This window comes from Dama dama, chromosome 3 (assembly GCF_033118175.1).
Source record: "Dama dama isolate Ldn47 chromosome 3, ASM3311817v1, whole genome shotgun sequence".
Taxonomy (NCBI): domain Eukaryota; kingdom Metazoa; phylum Chordata; class Mammalia; order Artiodactyla; family Cervidae; genus Dama; species Dama dama.
In genome coordinates, this window is record NC_083683.1 from 62836746 (window position 1) to 62859136 (window position 22391).

At 42.7% G+C, this 22391-nt stretch overlaps 1 protein-coding gene across 3 annotated transcripts in view; it reads right to left on the minus strand.

Annotated features, from left to right (window-relative positions):
- The window catches only part of HMGA2 (high mobility group AT-hook 2), a 145291-nt gene that overhangs the window by 79563 nt on the left and 43337 nt on the right, over window positions 1-22391 (minus strand). The window contains exon 4 of one of the 3 annotated variants that reach the window (XM_061130690.1): window positions 2766-4782. The exons of the other annotated variants lie outside the window; for them this stretch is intronic. Coding sequence (XP_060986673.1) covers window positions 4747-4782 — 36 coding nt within the window. The 3' untranslated portion in view covers window positions 2766-4746. Of the gene's footprint in view, window positions 1-2765; window positions 4783-22391 lie in introns of those variants that run through there. 3 annotated transcript variants of the gene reach the window in all.

The following is a 22391-nucleotide window of genomic DNA, read 5'->3' on the forward strand; positions in this document are numbered from 1 at the left end:
ATTGGGCAGGCGTTATTTCGTAAAAATGTTCCTTTTTCCTTAGAGTCACTGGGCTTGCACCTATATCAAAATACCACATGACAGTTTTTCCCAGTTTTTAATCCCTTTCTGAATTCTGTAACTTGAATGACACATACATACCAAAAAAGAGAGGAAAAAAAAAAAGAAAGGCAATTGGTTCTTTGATTTTAATAGGGTAGAATTTATTTGGAAAGTAAGATTCCTTATTATAAATTGTACCTCTTTCTGGAGACATTTAGAATTTTGAAAGAAGCAGCCTTGGCAAGAATGTAGTACAGTCCTAAATTTAGAGGGGAAAAAAAAAAAGGCAGGCCATAGAGATTCAGGTCAGAAGTAAGGTTACCATTCGGAGGAAAGCAGGGCACGGCATAGTGGCTAAGGTGAGAACACAGGAGCGTTTACTCGCTGCATGATCTTGGGTGAGTTACTTAACTTCTTCAAGCCTCACTTTTCTCATCGCAAAACAGGGAAATAGTTCATGGGGCTGTTGTGGAAATGAAGTGGGATTACAAATACAGTGTGCTTTTTTGCATAACACCTGACACTCCAATGAGGGCTCAGTACATGGTCACCGTTCTTGCATTGTGATCTCTAACTGATTCCCAACCAGCTGGTGTCCGAACTTGATGTAAAGCACTTTGGGAATTAAGTGTTGTTAGAAGTGAAGGGAAGGGAAGCTGGCTCCTAAATCCGTCCTTACACCTAGGCCTAAGGGGGCAAAATCATCTCTATCACTAGTCTTTTCCGCAAAATGCAGTATTATTCACCACTTCCTCCCTTCTTTTACCCCTAGAGCAATTCCTCAGCTTTTAGGAAGCATTTTTCAGTGAGAATGTAACTTCGAAGCCGACTATTCTAAACTCTCAGTCAGGAAGGTTCAGAATTGGCTTTCACAAAGGGGATAAACCCTGCATTCAGGAAGTCTGACCGGCAACAATTCCAGGGCTCTCACATTACCCGCTTCCTCCTCGTTATTACAGTTGGGCTCTTCCTGGAAGGGGGAGTCTGTTGCTTGATTAAACATTCCAATCACATCAACACTGAGCAAAATCACAAAATCAGCCTGGTCTTAATCACATGTGCTCACCTCTCCTTGGGAAAGGCCTTCAAATTATGAAACATTTCACAGATCAGATATGTAGGAACAATTCCCTATCTCTCCTTCCTGCTTCAGTGGCATCTCAAGTCCCCGATCACAGGAGACCAGCCAACGTGTACTGAGCACTTCCTAATGGCCAGGCACGCCAAGTGCTTTTGCTTACACTTCCTCGTGTAATTTGCAGAGCGACTGGTAGGAGGAGGGAGGGTCTAGTCTCATCCCCATTTTACAGATGAGATGACTGAGGTCAGGGAGACTAAGTAAGTTGTCCAGGGCCACACTGTCAACCCCAGAGCTACTAAAATCCAACAGCAGTGTGGGTGGGTCCTCAGCAGGCCTGGTTCAGCCACTGCCCAGACTGCTCCTTTCTCTCTGGCCTCAGTTTCCCCCCTTGGAGACCATGTGGCCACTCTGAAAGCTCCTCTTCTAGCCTGACATTCTGCAGCCTGCTGCTGCCGCTGCTGCTGGCGGGCTTCTTTGTTTCCACGCTCAGCTGCTCTGGCCGGGGCCTCCCCCGCTCTGCCCTGTTTTGTTTTTGCTGCTGGACCTACTACAGACGCACTCCTGGCAGAGCGGCCCGGAGCACAGCCGAGGAGGCTTCCTCTTTTGCTCAGTTCCTGGCCGCTTTAGTATGAACAGAAAAGGTGGGCAGGGGCCAACTGGCAGAGGCCACAGAAATAGCAGCACATGATTCTCCTACGAGCAGCAGAAAGGTCGGCACGCAGGACCCCGCCATCTGCTGAGCTCTCTCATTGACTAAGGTTGCTCTTGGCACGCAGAACCACCTGGGGTTTCCACGCTCGTTTCCCTCCGGTCAGAGTAGACAGCTTTGCTGATAGACAACTTGGAGGGGGATGCTTCATGGTCCCGAGCTAGCAACTGGCCAGCGACAGGAGATGGACAGCTTTAACTGCAAAGCCTCACAGGAACACCACCACCCCCCCGCCCCCCGCCATACGCACACACATCTGAATCTCTCATTCTGCAGCCTGCAACCTCCTGGGGAGGTCCTCCCTGGGTCCAGGCCACCTCTGAGCACATAGGAAAAGGTGTGCAGTTCAAGGATGTGTAAGCGGCGGTGACTCAGTCATCCCAGCACGGGTGGGAAAGGCGGGTTCCCCGGATTAGCAGGCTCCCCCCACCCGCACCGCGTCCTCATTAGCAACTGCCTGCAGGGATGGCTTGCTGGGGCTGTCGGCAGCACAGTGTCTCCTCTCCCTGTCATCCTCCCCCACTCTCTCTCCCTCTCTCTCTCTCTCTCTCTCTCTCTCTCTCTGAGTCTAGGACAATACTCAGGCCAGGACAGTTCCAGTCATAACTGGATCTTTCCATGACTTAGCAGCACACACGAGGATGTGCTGGAGTGGTGTTTTGTTTTGTTTTGTTTCACTACTATTAAGCAAGATTGCTTCATAATCCTCTAAGTGTTTTGTAGCCAAGTTTTATTTACATATCCTGGCCAGCAAGCACGTGATTAACCCAAGGATGTCACGGAGGGAAGGCAAATGCTACATCTGAACAAAATCGGATGCCGTTTCGGTGAGGAGACAGACACAGCTGAGCTGTCCAAAGGATAACCGTCTCTCGGGCCAACACTACACAAAACTCTCCGCGCCTGGAGACCCTCAGGGACCAGAAGGAGCTGCTGAGGTAGGGGCTCAGATGCACGTGATTCTGATTCCAATTCCTCTCTCTTTCTTTCACTCTCTCCACCCTGGGGGCACAGTGTTAGGAGAGCCGGATGCCCAAAGCATCTCAGACGTGTGCATGGTGGTAAGCTGTCTGTCCGTTTATCACAAGGATACTCTTATGACGTGGGGTCTTCCTACAATGTACACATCACTCAGAAAACAGGCTGCACCGGCGTCGACAGGAAGGAATTCTTTCAATCAATGTTTACGGAGTGGCTTGATGTGAAAGAATCATGCTAGGAACTATCAAAGAGCTTTTCATATCTTTCACCCCATGATAAAGATAATGAGAGCTGGTTATGACCATTCTCATTTCTCAAAAATATATCCGGTGATCAATCTACCAGGTTAAGTGGATGCTAACTTATCAGTGAAATTTTTTAAAAAGTAAAAGTAACTTAAACCCTGGGACCTAGGTTCCTTGGTTTCTTCACTAATGAGAAATCCTTAAACATTAAAACAAGCATTTCCCAGGAGGTATTAATGAGGTCCTGACACTATATAGTCTCTGAATGTGAGCATGCTCAGTCGCATTAGATTCTTTGTGACCTCCATGGACTGAAGCCCACCAGGCTCCACTGACCATGGGATTTTCCAGGGAAGAATCCTGGAGTGGGTTACCATTTCCTACTCCAGAGGATCTTTCTGACCCAGGAATCAAATCCACATCTCCTGTGTCTCTTGCATTGGCAGGAGGATTCTTCACCACTGAGCCATCTCAGAAACAGCAACCTCCTATTTCAACTCTCATCCCTCCATACTGCCTAGCTGAGGCAACTATAAAACAAGTAATTTGTCTTCTCTGATTATACATTTTATTATCTTTAATACAAAGGGACTGTGTTAAGGATTTTTAATTTCTTATCTAGCTTAAAAATCATGTATTTGTCTAATGAAAGACTATGGACACTGTCAACGGCAGTTTTTATTTTAACCTTTAAATACAAAGGCTGCATAGCACAAAAAAAAGATCATGTTGCCATAACCTCCTAGAGAAATATTTTTACAAAAATTTCCTTGCTCTTCTTGGAAGGAAAAAATATCATGCCATCAGGCTCTGTGAATAAGATGCCAGTGACACAGGATAGAAGATAGTGGTTTTATTTGTTGGCTCTGAACGGGCAAGGCTCTGAAAGCGCTAGGATCTTCCCCATGGAAAATGTGTGTGCCTCTAATATTATCTCTCGTGATCGCGAGTCAGTGTCAAAGGTTTGTGAATGGATTTCAGAATGGGCAAGTGGCACCTCCCATCGCTAGCGGTCTACATTTTTTTATAACCACTTGCATACTTTTGGTCAACCACTGTAAAATAAACAGTCCTTCCCAAATGTTTTTGTTTTCTTTGACAGCACAGCAATAATTCACTTGGAATGCTGTAGAATAGAAGAGCACTTTAATGCTGTTCTAAGGCTGGCTTTTTATGATTTCTATTCATCAAGTTGTTTTTAAGTTAAAAGATGCTAGACTGAAAAGAGCCTAAAAGAGCATAGTCCACCCTGGAGATGTACTAGGCTTCTCTCTTCTCTCCCTATCCCTTCAAAACATACATGTGTACAATATAAGCGATAATCACACATGCACACATGCATAAATTGATGTGTATACACATACTCAAAATGGATATGAAAAACAATCTTCATCGAAAGCATTGGCTGTTTTTGTTTTTGCACTTGTACTTTTCTTTCATGCTTGAGAAGTGTAACATCTCAGTGAAGGTATGGATTTGTGTTCATGAAAATGAAGGTGGAAATTAATATTTATTCCTACCTAGAAAATGTTTTAGGGAAAAAATGCCCCTAACACACTCTTGGTTTATTTGATTAAATTCTTTGATCTCTTGTCTCCAGACATGCACATACTAAAGAAACAGTTTAGAAGAAATAAATAGTTTGGCCAAGAGAGCTTTCTTTTCTTTTTCGAGGGGCTGGGGGATGATCATCTCAGACGTACATAGCAGAGTAAGGTATATATCTGTGTGACAAAACAGAAGGATGGGAGTTAACTTGAGACTGGTACACAGTCTCCGTGTACCACCACATGGATTAGCTTTATATGAGACAACTTTGGAGGTAACAAATTGGAGATTGGGCAGCGATCTATTTTCGTCTTACCCATCTTCTTCTCTGAGAAACCTGTTACTAGTCTGCACATCACGGCTCTTCAACTGTGATCTATGACAAGCATGGGTAAGTCTTGTGTTAAGGTGATTTTCAGAGGCGGGAAGTTTATCAGCTGAGCCATCTCACCTGCATTCCTTGCAAATGATTTGAGCCCTGGAAGTCAGGCCTAGCTTTGGGCTTCTCCAGCAGAGAGCAGTGAAACACTGTCAATAAACTTAATTCTGGAAGCCAGAGTAGCTTCTGAGCTAAGAGAAAAGGCAGAAGCAGAACTGGCAGGCTCATCAGAATTGTAAGGAATGGGAGGATCTGGGCTTGTAGATTTTCAAAGCTGGATGTGTGTTAGAGGTTTGATGCCGATATGGACAGCATTGCATATATTTAGACATTTAAATATTAGTCAAAAAATAGCACTTCAAAGCAAGACAGATGACCCACACACAAAGTGTATGCCTTCCAAAACTAGTCTCTCACTTTAATCATGCAATCACTGTATTATCATACATTTATTAGGTCACTTTCATTTGCATTCAGTATTATCACAATGTCTACTCTTCAATCTTATTCTCTGACCACCTACCTTGGCAGTTCTTCTAGCATTCCTTGTTCAGAGCACAGTAACTGCTGGGCAAATCATGTGCCAGAAGGAGTTTGTACACATGCATTCTACAGGAAACGTGGTTGCCAAGAGCCGTTTTAAGAACCCGTGGCTCCAGTTCAACATGAGGTTCCTAGTGGGGATGTGTGAATGATGCTTCCAGGTGAAGGGATTTACAACAGGACACATGAACTTGTTAACAGTACAACACAAAAATGCTAAACTCCCTGGACACCAGCCCTTGGCTGGGGTGCGAATTGGTTCTTCTCCTTCCAATCAACGAAAGCTGATGACAGAGAATATTAGTGAATGGGCTGCGTTTGTGCTAAGCTGCTCTCAAAGAAAATCTCTGTTTTCACACAGGAAGTATGAGCACTAAGGATCCCATGAGGTGGTTTATATGATCTGACCTGTTACTTCTCTTGGATAAAAAGAAGTTTAATCCATTCTATGTTTTCTGAAGCAAAGTTATCAGAGAGATTATTCTGCAAAGATCTTAAAAAAAATAAAAACAAAAAACAGCAGGCAGACCATGCATTTGCTCTGTGGAAACAGGAGGTAATATCCTGTGTATACATCAGTGGCTCTATGAGTTGCTATTCTGAAACGTTCTACTCTCTTCAAGTGCTGGCCTCAGATGGCAGCCTGAGCAGGCTGCCAAAATACTAAGTGAGGCATGGGGCAGGACACATCAAACGGGAGAGGTCACATGGCAGAATGCCCGAGGAGCACGCTCTACAAAGGGTGAACTTCGAAGAGACCGGCTCACATCAAAAGTCACCGCGTGTTTTACATTCCCAGTGCCCAGGGTCATTTTACCTTCCACTGGCAGCTCTTAGCCAGTCTAGCTCTCATGTCTGGAAGGAAAACTCCCTCCTCTTCTTTCCTCCTCCTGAAGCCCCTCTCCCGTCCCACCCCAGCAAAAAAGAGACACCTCACAACCAGGAAACGACTTTCAGGGTGCACCCAGAGCTGCATGCTTCAGGGTGAGGCTTCCTGGGGCAGGAGAAGGTGTTGAGGCCGCTCTGCTTGGGAAAGTGCAGCCTCGCTGCTCCAAGTCAACGTTCCACCCCCTCGGCCTTTCCCAAGGTCTCAGTGAGAAAATTCTTTTTTTTTTCTTTTTCTTTTTTTTTGGTTCTTATCAGTTCAAACAAGAACAATGAATTCCTCAAGCCCACAAGAATGTGACAAGGTGTCAACAAAGCCGACCAGGAAGGTGATGTATGGCCCGTGAGCTGCAGCTCCCATAAATCACATCACAAACCAGAGCTACAAAGAAGGAGCCTTGCAAGTGGAGTGCAAAGGGCTAGCTCCCTGCACCCTCCAACAGGCACCCCCACACCCCACCTCTCCCAGAGGCCTCTCTGGAGCACACCTGTCACCCCCACACCAACAAACTGGCCTACTCAAGGGTTAAGTTCTTCTCCTTCTGCAGCCAACACGGCTGGTACATGGGGCTCACTGTATAATTTAATGTGCTTCAGAGACATGGGTTGATATGGCTTTGTTGAGGGCTGTCTGGAAAGTTCGTTGTGAACCCCCAACTTCAAAGGTTTATAAATGACAAAAGTATTTGCTCTTCAGTCGAAATTTGATTTAGAAAGTTTGGGCTTTGGTGGTGAAATGATTTTATGGTTTTCAAAAATCAAATGTCAGGAATGGTTTTGCTTGCTTTGTAAATGATACAAAGAGAAATTGAGAATTTCCCAGATAGCATCCTTTTCTGAGTTCCTAGGATGTGGCTTTCTTGAAAGAAAAACTAGATGTATAATTGTATACAGATCAAAATTAGGAGAGGAATGGGACTATTTGACATTGCCTTCTGCAAAGTAACTTATTGGCAAATAAAGAATTATCAAAGAAGATATTTTCCATCACTTTAAAAACATATCTGATTTATATTTGACACCATGATTTGGGAATGAGTGTACCAAGGGGCTTCCCTGATGGCTCAGACGGTAAAGAATCTGCCTGTAATGCAGTAGGAGACCTGGGTTCAATCCCTGGGTTGGGATGATCCCCTGGAGAAGGGCACGGCGATCCACTCCAGTATTCTTGCCTGGAGAATCCCCATGGACAAAGGAGGCAGGCGGGCTACAGTCCATGGGTCAAAAAGAATTGGACACGGCTGAGCAACTAAGCCCAGCACGGCACATCTCCTGAAAATATTTAAATATAATATTTGATGAATTTTGAGGAAATTACAATTCATTCTATGAAAAACATTACATAGAACGTCTGTTTTATAGGGGAATAAAAGGTGTTTAAATACATACTTAATCAACAGACCAGCTCAGCTAAGGTGATTTATTTATAAACAGTATTAAAATGATCTGTAGTTGCTACATTCTTATATAGCAAGTAGCTTAGGGAAAAAAGAAAGAATTTCTAAAGAAACAGTGTTATTGAAAAACATGAAGCAACAATAAAAGAATAAACGGAGGCCAGGAGCAGCCTAGTTGAATCAGAGTTCTATCGCTTCCATCTAACCGTTTTTTTAAAAATCAAAGCGTTTAAAAATAGCTGGAGTGGCGATGAGCTCTCTCTCTACTGACTAACCTTGCTCATTTCTTAAGACAGTGAAGATAATTCAAACGAAAAGCAAATTTAAAAAAGGAATGTCACTACCATCGCACTGGTAGTTCCACCTCAGAGAGAATGGATTTAGGACTGAAATAAGCCTTGGTATTTAAAAAAAAAAAAAAAATGTACAGTGATTTAAATAAGGAGTTCTCTGCAAGCCAGTGTGATGGTTGAAATAATAAACTGAGGTTGTCATAAATGGCATGGTCTTTGAGATTATGTCAATAGGTCAACTTGGAATGATACTATTTACTCATTTAAGAACATACAGCTACTCAATTAAAGAAGGTCCATCTGGTATGACTGTCAATAAGACAACCAAAGAAAGCATGGGCTGAGCCACTGTCAATGTGTCTCCCAAGATGAGAATGGAGAAGTGAAAATTCAGTTTGGAGCTACTTTGGAATAATTACCTGCTGCATGAACCCTATTAAGATATAAATGTTCCTTTTTATTTTTACACACGTATAGTTTTGAAAAGTGAAACTCACTTTGGCAATAACATCAAGCTCCATGGTACTTCTACAAGATTATTACTGGGGAAAATCCTCTTTCTGGTTGAATAAAGAGGGAAGAGAAGACAGGAATACAGGCAGACCTGTGAGATTACAATTTGTTTGCACTGGGGAAACTTGCAGAAAGAACTACACCTGCTTCAAAACATGGCTATTTCCCTAAGATGGAGCTCCAAACTGGAAAAGGCGAAGAAGAGGGTCTTGGGGATTACCATTTGAAATCTCTAATATTTAAGCATACTTGTGAAAATATTAGGGGCTTCCCAGATGGTGCTAGTAGTAATGAACCTGCCTGCCAATGCAAGAGATGTAAGAGACTGGGGCTCAATCCCTGGGTAGGGACGATCCCCTGTAGGAGGAAATGGCAATCCACTCCAGTTATTCTTGCCTGGAGAATCCCATGGACAGAGGAGCCTGGTGGACTACAGCCTACGGGTTGCAAAGAGTCAGAAATGACTGAAGGGACTTAGCATGCATGCACATAAAAATATTAACCTTTCTATATAGATGCAGAAAAATAGATGAATTACAACATGACCATCCATTCTTCTTTTCTTTAAAGATACTTTGCTAAGCCATAAGGAGGTTCCATGGGTAAATCTGGGCAGCCTGGTAGGTATCATGAATTGGCAAAGATCGAGTGTACACAGATTACCTGTATTCCACTCCAATGAAGCTGGTGAGGCACCTGGAATCACCCTAAACCTCCTTCTGAAAAAGACTAAAACAACTTCTAGAAGGAACTACATCTTTAGTTGGTTTCCTTCCTATTGGAAACCTGCACTTTGTTGTCTGAAACAATTTGCTCCCACTGAAAAGACAATGGTTAAAATTGCCTGAATATTTGCCTCATGTCATTAAAGACTTTACACTTTCACCCAATGTGTCTCAGCAAGACTGACAAAGCCTTCCGTGATGCAGCAGACTTTACAGAGCTTTAAATTATACACATTTTAATATATGTGTTACTTATATGCTTTATGTATACACTATTTACATTATATATTATTAAGTTTGATTTCCAACTTGTAAAATAAAAATAAGCTTTATCTGAGATCTATGAAAAGTATTAAGGATAAATTCTCACTCTTATGCACAACTAGCTAGTGTCAAAAACAGACCAAGACCTGACTCCAGGTAAACGAAAAAAGTGAAGAAAGGACAATTGAAAAATTGTTACAAATTTGCTCTGTCCCATTGTCACTTCATTCGCTGAGCAAATACTTATGAAACACCCACTGTGTGCACAGAACTATAGTAAAGTGTTATTGGTGTTTAGTCACTAAGTCGTGTGTGGCTCTTTCAAGACCCCATAGCCCGTCAGGCTCCTCTGTCCATGGAATTTCCCAGGCAAGAATACTGGAGTGGGTTGTCATTTCCTTCTCCAGGATACAAAATGGAATCTCAGTTATTATTTGCCATTTATTGGCTTACTTTAAACTGCCTTATATTATTACTTATCTTTTTACGTCTATGATTTTTGAGTTCTATAAGGCAGGGACCATATGTTTAACCGCACAGGTTAACCCCATGAAGTCCCTTGTCTTTTTTTTTGTTGTTCCTGTTTTTGGCTGTCCTGCTCAGCATGTGAGATCTTAGTCGGCATGTGAGACCAGGGATTGAACCCGTACCCCCTACACTGAGAGCTCAGAATCTTAACCACTGGACCACTAGGGGAGCCCTTAAAGTCACCTGTGTTTATTATTGGGCTTACAATGATAATTTCCTGAGGGTGACTATAATAAAATATAACTCTGTAATGTTATAATGCTGACATTTAAATATATATGTACATATACATATATTTCATATTACACATACTTTATATGACTAATTAGACACTAACTTTCTACCAAGTTCCCTCTGTATTAGTATGAGAAATTAAACTTTAATGTATGTAACTCACTAATAATTACATTAGAAGTCTCTTCTCTTTCACTCTGGTCTGTTAAAATAAATACCAATCTTCTCACATCTGACTTCTAGAGTGACTATATATAGCCACATACACTCAGCTTAGATTCAACACAAATTAAATATTAAGAGAAGGAAATAGACCTTTTCTGCTGATAACTGGCCTACTTGGATTTCATAGCACCATTCATTTCTAACATACCTGGTAACATAACCGCATCCAGAGGACGTGGTGTAGCTACTGACATACAGGTTGGACACATTCATTTCTTGGATGCTTTTTAGGAGATGGATTGTGTGCTATGAACTGAAAATACAGTGAGAAAGGAGACATAGTCTTCTGTGTGAAAAAGTGTAAAAACAATTATAGTACACTGTGAACTGTGTTCTCCTCAGGGAGTATGCAAAACTCCTATGATGGCAAAGAGGAGGGGATAGTCACTTTAGGAAAGGGAGAACCATATTTGAACTGGGGTTTGGGAGGTGTGTGAGATTTGTCCAGATGGAGACAAAGGTAAAGAATACAACCATCAGAGCGGAGGCATGACGTAACCAAGAGAGGTTTCAGAAAGACTAGTCTTTCCGTACTAATGTAGCGGAGATTACAACGAGAAGATGATAAGAGGCAAGAGGAGAAACTAAGCCTAATGCCAGAAGCAACATAAGAAACTTAAACTTTTGCCCTCGGGTGAATGGAAGTCATTGGAGGCATCTGGTCTTGGAGACTGCGCTTGCAGGAGTATTGAGGGTGGTTGGAGACAGGACTAGAGTCAGCGGGGGGAACTAGCAGGAGACCAGTGCACAGAGTTCAAGGGAGGGATGATGGGGGCCTGAACAAAGGAAGCAGCAGTGAGGACGGAGGAAAAGAAAACTCAAAACATATGGTGCAGTAAATAAATGACAGGGCTCTGTGAGTGCTGAAAATGCAGAAAGAAGGGAGGTCAGGGTGATCAGAGAGTGATGGCACACTCACGATAGCTACGGATACAGTCCTTGAAATGGAGGTAATAGCCGCAACATAGATGTCAGGAGTCTACTCAGAGCGGACACAGTAAAACACCATGGGTTTCACTTGTCTGCCTGGAGACAGGGGATGTGGGAAGGGCGGGTGGAAAGAGAAGCGCCTAGCAGCTCCGAGGAGCTTTCGGAAAAAAAGAGAGCACATGTCAGGACTAGATTCTGTTCTGGGAATCAAGGAGAGAGAGTGTGAAAAGGGAAGAATGGTCAAAGTCCAGATCCTTCAAAAAAGCAGGATGAGGACCGAGACGCGCCCCTAGGGTTTGGCGGCCAGGACGTTCCTGACGACCTGAAGTGCCTTCCCTGGGATGAAGGGGACGGAAGCCAGATCACATTTGCCTCAGGGGTGAATGACAGACCTGACGAGGTGGGCATATTTTTCCCTTTGGGTCCTGTTGCCTCCTTGCTATTTCAGAATGGCTTCAGCCTTAGGCCCTGGAAGCCCAGAAAGTGATGATGCTGAGAAGTACAAACAAAACTGCAAAGCATAGACAGCATTAACAAGCCAAACAGGAAGGTGAAACATATTGTTCATAATCCAAGGTTATTCCACTATCCCTGAGCCTTTTTGAGGAAAACTACCCAGCTGAGACCACTGGAATAGGTTTTCAAGAGATCCTAAAGGGCTTCCCCAGTGGTTCAGGGGTAAAGAATTTTGCCTGCCCATGCAGGAGGCATGGGTTTGATCTGTGATCTGGGAAGATCCCACTTGCTGCAGAGCAACTGGGCCCGGGTGTTGCAACTATTGAGCCTGTGCTCTGGAGCCCGCAAGCCACAACCACTCAGCCCAAGTGCTGTAACTACTGAAGCCCGGGCACCCTACAGCCCGTGCGCTACAATGAAAGAGGCCACCGCCATGCGAAGCCAGCACCCCGTTACTAGAGAGTAGCCCCCGCTTGCTGCCGCTAGAGAAAAGCTCCTGCAGCAACAAAGACCCTGTAGAGCCAAAAAACCAAAATTAAAAAGAAAGAGATCCTAAGAAGCTCAACTTGACATTGTTCTGTGGAACTGACAGCCTGAGTGTGAACTAAAAATGGGATATGATTAGAAAAGGAATGCAGCTCTCTAACCTAAAGAGAAAACCATACTTTCAGGATCCCCATAGAAAAGGGATTACTAATGGATAAAACATATTCTACCTCATTATTCTTTAGCTTTGCAAATCTAGATATATATAGAAAATTCAAGATTCTTAAGAGAAGGAGGGGGAAAAAAATTCTGAAGGCAAAGCTAAAGGTTTCTTGCTTCTAATGAACTTAAACTCATTTTCCATTTGCACAGAAAAGGAAGAAAGCCATATAAATGGATTAAGACAGCCAGAAAGACACAGTCCAGCCAGGGTGAGCACATTTTTTCGTGAAGGGCCAGAGAATAAATATTTTAGATTCTGCAGGCCAGGTGGTCTCTCTGATAACTGCTGAACTCTGCCACTAGAGTGAGAAAGTAGTCAGAGACAGGACACGGGATGTGAACAAATAAGAGTAACTGTGTCCCAGTAAAACTTGGTTTCTGTACAATGAAACTTGGTTTCTCTATCTTAATTGGTTTTCACATTTCAACATATTACTATTATTCTTTTTTGCAATTATTCAAACATATATAAACCATTCTTTAAAAAAAGTTAGTTTGACTGCACTGGGTCTTAGGGCTTCCCAGGTGGCACCTGGGGTATTAGAATGTGCCTGTCAGTGCAAAAGACGCAAGAGACATGGGTTCGATCTCTGGGTTGGGAAGCTCCCCTGGAGACGGAAATGACAACCTGCTCCAGTAGCAGTGCCTGGGAAATGCCATGGATAGAGAAGCCTGGTGGGCTACACTCCACGAGGTTGCAAAGAGTCGGACACGACTGAGAGACTGACAAAATGGGTCTTAGTTGCTGTGTGTGTGGGGTCTGGTTCCCAGACTAGGGATTGAACCTGGGCCCCCTGCACTAGGAGCTCGGAGTCTTAGCAACTGGACCACCAGGGGAGTCCTAAACCAGTCTTAGACTGCAGGTCATGGAAGAACAGGCAATGGGCTGGATTGGGACCGGGATTCACTGTTCACTCCTATGCTAGAAAACCCTCATCCAGGTCAACCTCTTCCATCAGCCTAGATTTAGTGAATTCAAATTTATGTGTGTGGAACCCACTGATCTGTAGATACCATGCAATTTATCTATTTGACAATTTACAGAAACCTGGTTTTCAGAAGTGCCAATGTCTTTCTCACAATGGCCCTGGGTTAAGCATTCACCTTGATGCTGAGCGCAAATTGCAGTGAAGCTAGGGGCTCTCCATTCAATTCTTCATCCATCCACCAAGTATTCACGAAGTAATAATGGTTTCTGCAGAGCTTGGGAGATATTAAAGAAAGCAACAACCACAGTCCAAATCCTCCAAAGTCTACATCTACTGGTGACAATAGACTCATGTATCGAAATAATGATACAATAAATTCTATCAAGTTCACAAGAAGTAAAGAGAGAGACCAGATGGCTAGAAGGGGGTAAATCCTTTCAACTTAGTCAAAGCATGTGATTACCAGCTCCTGGCAATAGAAAACTATAAAAATCATCTTACAAAAATCTGTGTGTGTGCTGAGTCATTCAGTCGTGTCCGACTCTTTGCGCGCCCATGGACTGTAGCCTGCCAGGCTCCTCTGACCATGGGGATTCTCCAGGCAAGAGTACTGGAGTGGGTTGCCATGCCCTCCTCCAGGGGATCTTCCCAACTCAGGGATCAAACCCAGGTCTCCCGCATTGCAGGTATATTCTTTACCGTCTGATCCACCCGGGAAGCCCTTATAAAATGTTAATTACCTGTATTTTAAATACCTCTTTTTAAAAATGATGTTTTAAAGGAAATGATTGTAGCAAGTAATTCTAATGCATTGGTCATGAGACAATCTATGGTTATTGATATAGGCTTCTGACTGACTTTTTTTCTGAATCAAATCAGATGCATCAATCATTCTCTTATGCCGAAGTCTTTAATAGCTTCCCATTTCCTATGATGCCCGATCTCTGTGGACATGCAGGGCATGGTCTTCATGACCTATATTATTACTTCCTTCCCACACTATGGCCCTAATTTATACTATCCCATACAAACTATCTGTTCTTACTTGAACACACCCTACACTTCCCTGCCCTCATTGATTTGTTCCTTCTTTTCACATAGCATGGAAGGGTCTCTCCAGGAACTTCATCTTCCAGCCATCCTATTAAAATCCCATATACTCTTTAGGGCTCAGCTTGAAATGCCATTTATCTTCTTGATAAAACTTTCCTTATTTTACCTAGTTGGAATACAGGCCTCATTGATCTTTGTTTATGATTTACATCTTGGCAAAAATATTTATAAAATACCTACTTTATACAGCTCTTAGAAAGATATAATAGTAAAGCAAGATAATATTTGTAATGCACCTAGCATAGCTCCTGGTTCATAACTGGAGTTCCAAATAGAAGTTTCAAGTGTATGAATATCTACCCTTAGATTTTAAGTTCTTAACACTAAGAACCATAGTTTATTTACTTACAAACCTATTAAGTGCCCAATAAATGCTTATTAAATCTAATTGGAATACTGAGCACCATATTTTTGCAAAGCATAACCAATACTTTTAATCTGAAAGCCAAGTCCAAGAAAGACTGAAAATTATAAGATTTTCATATTTTTTTAATTGGGTTGGCCACATAGTGTTGAAAAATCATGGGTTTGTGAGTGTGATAGATCTGGACGCTAGACTTATTTTGTTACTCCCTAACTTTTGCCAACATCCACTGGATCACAGAAAAAACAAGAGAATTTCAGAAAAATATCTACTTCTGCTTTATTGACTACTCCAAAGCCTTTGACTGTGTGGATCACAACAAAGTGTGGAAAATTCTTAAAGGAATGGGAATACCAAACCACCTTACCTGCCTCCTGAGAAACCTGTATGCCTGTCAAGGAGCAACACTTAGAACAGGACATGGAACAATGGACTGATTCCAAATCCGAAAAGGAGTACGTCGAGGCTATATACTGTCACCCTGCTTATGTAATCTATATGCAGAGTGTAGTGTTAGTCACTCAGTCTTGTCCAACTCTTTGCGACCCAATGGACTGTAGCCTACCAGGCCCCTCTGTCCATGGAATTCTCCAGGCAAGAATACTGGAGTGGGTTGCCATTTCCTTCTGCATTATATGCAGAGTACATCATGCGAAATGTCAGGCTGGATGAAGCACAAGCTGGAATCAAGCAAGATTGCCGGGAGAAATATCAATAACCTCAGATATGCAGATGACACCACCCTTGTGGCATAAAGTGAAGAGGGAAATAAAGAGACTCTTGATGAACGTGAAAGAGGAGAGTGAAAAAGCTGGCTTAAAAACTCAACATTCAAAAAATCAAGATCATGGCATCCGGTATCATCACTTCATGGCAAATAGATGGGGAAACGATAGAAACAGTGACACACTTTATTTTCGTGGGCTCCAAAATCACTGCAGATGGTGACTGCAGCCACGAAATTCAAAGACACTTGCTCCTTAGAAGAAAAGCTATGACCAACCTAAAAAGTAAAGTAAAGTAAAGTGAAGTCACTCAGTCGTGTTCAACTCTTTGCAACCCCATGGACTGCCTACCAGGCATCTCCGTTCATGGGATTTTCCAGGCAAGAGTACCGGAGTGGGTTGCCATTTCCTTCTCCAACCAGTATATTAAAAAGCAGAGACATTACTTTGCCAACAAAGGTCTGTCTAGTCAAAGATATGGTTTTTCTGGTAGTTATGTATGGATGTGACAGTTGGACCTTAAAGAAAGCTGAGAGCTGAAGAATTGATGCTTTTGAACTGTGATGTTGGAGAAGACTCTTGAGAGTCCCTTGGATTGCCAGGAGATCCAATCAGTCCATCCTTAAGGAAATCAGTCTGAATGTTCACTGGAAGGACTGATGTTGAAGCTGAAACTCTAATACTTCGGCCACCTGACGTGAAAAGCTGACTCCTTAGAAAAGACCCTGATGCTGGCAAAGACTGAAGGCAGGAGGGGAAGGGGACCACAGAGGATGAGATGGTTGGATGGCATCACCGACTCAATGGACATGAGTTTTAGCAAGCTCCAGGAGTTGGTGAAGGCCAGGGAATCCTGGTGTGCTGTAGTCCATGGGGTCGCAAAGAGTTGGACACAACTGGGAGACAGAACTGAACTGTGTATTTGTGCAAATTACTTCAGTTTTCCGAAACTCAGTTTCATTTATAAAATTATGTCAATAAGGTACCCTTTGAAGGTTTATTCTGAGGCTTCTAGAATATAACCTGATATTTGGGAGTCATTTAATAAGTATTGATTATGAATATTGAGTGGGACTATGTTTAGATGCCCCATTTACATTACTTACATTGAGAAAAGATGCTCAAATAGTATATACCAGAATGAAATGTGAGTTCACATTTCATTGTATAAACTATACAGTTGTATAGTATACTATAGTTGTATAGTAAACATTGTATAAACTATACAGTTTATAGTTGATTTATGAAGTTGTCAGTTTCTGGTATACAGCAGAATTTTATATATATATATTATATATACATATTTATATATATAAAATATATGATATACATGCATATACAAAATAATATATTTCATATATATTCACGTATATGAAACTTCATTTCCATATTCTTTTCCAATATGGTGTATTACAGGATACTGAACATGGTTCCCTGTGCTATACAGCAGGGCCTTGTTGTTTATCTGTTTTATACATAGTAGCTTGTATCTGCTAATCCCAAACACCTATTTTATCCCACTCTGACCCCTTTCCCCTTTGGTAACCATAAGTATGTTGTTATGTCTATGAGTCTGTTCCTATTTTGTAAACAAGTTCATTTGTATCATATTTTAGATTCCGCATATAAGTGATATCATATGGTCTTTGTCTTTCCTTCTCTGACTTCACTTCACTTCATATGATAATCTCTAGTGAAAGTTGCTCTGACTCCTTGTGACCCCCATGGACTTATAGCCTGCCAGGCTCCTTTGTCCATGGGATTATCCAGGCAAGAATACTGGCGTGGGTAGCCTTTCCCTTCTACAGGGAATCTTCCCAAACCAGGGATCAAACCCAGGTCTACCACATTGTGGGCAGACTGTTTACCGTCTGAGCCACCAGGGAAGCCCATGATAATCTCTAGGTCCATCCATATTACTACAAATGGCATCATTTCATTTTTTTTTTTAATGGCTGAATGGCTGAGTAACATCCCACTGTATATACACACCATATCTTCTTTACCCCTTTGTCTGTAAATGAACATTTAGGTTGCTTCCATGTCTTGGTTATTGTAAGCAGGGCTGCTATGAATATTGGAGGTGTGTGTATCCTTTTGAAATAAGAGTTTGATCATTCTTTCTTAAATACAAAAAATGGAACAGGAATCTCTAGCCCATTTTATAGGGGGGAATGGTGCAATGAAGGGTAGTTTACTATGATTGCTGAGGAGTTACCCCACTGACAGAAGGTAACTTCAACTTTTCCCCAATTATGTCAGCCAAGGGCAAGAGAGGAGTGTGGACTACAATGTCATGTTAGACTTGAGGATCAATCAACCTATCAGATGAAACTTCAAAAAATATGATAACTACCATCTGGTGGGTGGGGTCCCTGAAATAAAACCATTGTTTCCTTTTCTAGTCGCTGCCGTCATCTTTTTCAGTTGCTCTGTGATCTACCATGGCCCTCCCCTGGTCTTGCTCTGATTTATCCGTCATCTTTTTCAGTTGCTCTGTGATCTACCATGGCCCTCCCCGGTCTTGCTCTGATTTATCCGTCATCTTTTTCAGTTGCTCTGTGATCTACCATGGTCCTCCCCGGTCTTGCTCTGATTTATCCGTCATCTTTTTCAGTTGCTCTGTGATCTACCATGGCCCTCCCCTGGTCTTGCTCTGATTTATCCATCATCTTTTTCAGTTGCTCTGTGATCTACCATGGCCCTCCCCTGGTCTTGCTCTGATTTATCCGTCATCTTTTTCAGTTGCTCTGTGATCTACCATGGCCCTCCCCGGTCTTGCTCTGATTTATCCGTCATCTTTTTCAGTTGCTCTGTGATCTACCATGGTCCTCCCCGGTCTTGCTCTGATTTATCCGTCATCTTTTTCAGTTGCTCTGTGATCTACCATGGCCCTCCCCTGGTCTTGCTCTGATTTATCCATCATCTTTTTCAGTTGCTCTGTGATCTACCATGGCCCTCCCCTGGTCTTGCTCTGATTTATCCGTCATCTTTTTCAGTTGCTCTGTGATCTACCATGGCCCTCCCCGGTCTTGCTCTGATTTATCCGTCATCTTTTTCAGTTGCTCTGTGATCTACCATGGTCCTCCCCGGTCTTGCTCTGATTTATCCGTCATCTTTTTCAGTTGCTCTGTGATCTACCATGGCCCTCCCCGGTCTTGCTCTGATTTATCCGTCATCTTTTTCAGTTGCTCTGTGATCTACCATGGTCCTCCCCGGTCTTGCTCTGATTTATCCGTCATCTTTTTTCAGTTGCTCTGTGATCTACCATGGTCCTCCCCGGTCTTGCTCTGATTTATCCGTCATCTTTTTCAGTTGCTCTGTGATCTACCATGGCCCTCCCCTGGTCTTGCTCTGATTTATGTACAGACACACGATGAGAAGAGCAGCAGCACCCTATCTCAATTGATAAACACACATATACAGCCACACTAAACTCGCCTAGGGAACTCTGCACAAAAATCAATACAGTCTACTTGGTAGTGAGTTGAGTTCAGCAGGAGTGTTAGAAAACAGTTAGCAGTTTTCTAGACTCACTTTAGTGAGCCATTTCATCAGCTGAATGTTTTGCAAAGGTTTCTGCCTCTCTGATTAAGGAAGATGTAGCAGCTTACTGGGCTTCCCTGGAGGCTCAGTGGTAAAGAAGCCGCCTGCCAGTGCAGGGGATGAGGGTTTGATCCATGGGCCGGGAAAATCCCTTGGAGAAGGAAATGGCAACCCACTCCAGTAGTCTTGCCTGGGAAATCCCATGGACAGAGGAGACTGGAGGACTACAGTCCACGGGGGTCACAAAGAGTCAGACACGACTTAGCAACTAAACAACAATGATAAAGCTGCTTACTAATGTCAATCTCTTAAAATATCAATGGTAATCAAAGGAAATCAATGGTAATCTACTAGACTAACTTGTACACAATGTGTTGGTGGTTTGGGACAGCACTGGCTCTTTAATACGATAGTATCTGTAATTTGAGTTTTGGCACAAATTCTTGATTTAATTTTTAATTTCCAAATTCTGCGATTCCATAATTCCATAATTTTATCAAGAATAACCAAAAAAGGGGGACTTCCCTGGTGGTCCAGTGGTTAAGACTGTGCTTCCAATGCAGCAGTGGGGAACTAAGATCCCACATGCCTCACGGTGCAGTCAAATTAAAAAAAAAAGAATAACCAATAAAACCCACTAATCACCCAGCTGATAGCATTAAGACTAATATAGATCAATTAAAGCTGATCTATGGGAATGATGCTAACATTCCCATAGATTCTAATGAGGATTCAGGGAAAAGAGCTAGGTGAGAACATGCAAGACTAGCACTATCTGGGTTTTTTCCTGATGTATCACCATTCTATAAACTATCATTTAAGAGGTACTGAATTAGATAAGAGCCATGGAGAAAATAGCAACAACAACAACAAAAATTCTTGCTTCGATTTTTCTCCATATTCAAGATAAAGGGTGCTTTGGGCCCAACTGATGCAACATTGCCTCAGTTCTCCCTTTCCTGTTTCACATTCTGACACAGCCAAGACTGGGAGGTAATCTGACACCTCCCTGATGCTAGTGGACTGCTTCCAGGATGATAATTTAGTTTTCATTCTTCATGTGCTCTGTAAAACCACCTACTGCTAGAGAGGCTCTTTGACATGTTCTTCACTCTAAGAACAAATGAAAATGGTATTTTGGAAAAAGAAAAAAAAAATGAAGCCAGCACAAAGAAGTCAGAAACATGATACTGAGAGGTCAGGCACTCATCTGCACTGCAAGTGACTCAAAGAACTTAGCAATTTAACCACTAGTTTTCTCCTGAGACTTGACTGTCACAAGAGATCCCTACATTTCCAATGGCATTCAACAGGATTCTTTCCCCTTTCAGTGAGGCCAGCGGCAGAAGGTTACTAGATATTTGTTCTTTCTCAGTCTCAGAGATTCCTCTGTGAGCAATGTTGGACGGAGAAAGAGCTCGAAAGGGGGTGGACATAGGAAGACAAAAGGGACAGGACCACAAGTGCCTGTGACATTTCTTTCCATTTCCATCTTTCCATTCTACTCGGTCGGTGGCCGAGTAGAAGGCCAGTCTTTCATGGATTTAGCAACATGGCGCCCAAGTCCCTCATTCCAGCTCTTGGTTAAACACAGCTATAGAGTAACAAGGGACCTCAGGGAACATATAAGAAAGGGATACCACATTCTCAACCTCCAGGTGGTTCCAGTCTTCTTCAGGTGACAAGTTTTATGTATGTTCACTCCAATCTTTTCCTCACTTCCTCCAAAACTCCACCCAGAATTCTCCTGCAGGCAGCCTTACTGACCAATTGCTCATGCCACAACTCTGCGTTCCCTACCAGACTCATATCCTCCCCTTTTACACAAATGAAACTTGGCAGAAGTGTTCTTTACTCAATTCCTGTGTGCTCAGGCCAACTGATTTGTCAGTGTCACGAGGATAGGGCTTTGCTCTTCTCTTTCCTTTCTGTCTGCTCACAGTAATTAGCCCTGTAGCTTAAGCATAATAAACACTCACTGACCAGCCCATTCCAATGCCTCCTGCTCAGATACCATTCCAAGTGTTCTGAGTCCTGGCCCTCCCCAGTAGAGATGAAGTTCATAGAGGTTCCTCTTCCTGAGAAGATCTCAAGGTTTTCAGGCTACCTTTGTTTCCCAAAGCATAGATGTTCTCAACAGAGGAACATGTTCTCAACCTACAAAATATACAACCAACGATGAAGTCCATATCATCACAGAAGATTTCAGAGGAAGAAACTGGAAAAGAATTCAGTGCCTTCGGGGCTAGACCTCTGTTCATCATCAAAACAGGACAAGTCACTTCTTCATAGTTTATGCCATCCACTACCTCAGGAGCACCAGTGAAGAACAACAGCAGGTCCTAATTCACAGGGTCCACATTTTGTTGTTGTTGTTGTTATATGAGCTAGTAATTCAACCCCCAACTAAGGAATCTGCCTCACCTCATTCTACCTCTTTCTTCACATGTTCTCTTTCCTCCTCTATTATGTGCTTCTGCAGTGTGTGGGAACCAGAAAACCAGAACAGAGTTCTCCTTTCCCACCCCTACACAGATACTTCCTGTCTCTCTCATTTCTACAAGAAAAACAACAGCAGAAAGACAATCTGACTCAGATGGGTTTAAGGGGCACAAGGCCAAGCAGAGCTGATACATGTGGTCTACATCTCAACTAAGCACCAGTGATTTTCTTTTCTGAGTTAGCACTGCTAAGAAGAAGAATGACTATTTTTAATAATGACTGCTTTGATTGCTTTTGTAAACCTGTGCTGAAAAATAAAAGGTGGGCTAAGGTGGGAGAGGTAACCTTTATTATATTTTTTAAAGCTTACAAACAGTCACATAGGTATCACAAGAATAGACAGGGTGAATCCTGTCACCTTTTTCCTGCCTCTTACAATACCTCCAACAAATCCTTGGGTATTCTGACTATGGCATTCTTCATAATTCAAGGGATAAGAAAAATAAAGCTGAATGCTCAGCAAGCCCCTTCTAACCCCCCACCCCTCATCCCCATCTGCTGTTAATGCCAGCCAGGTCAGCAGATC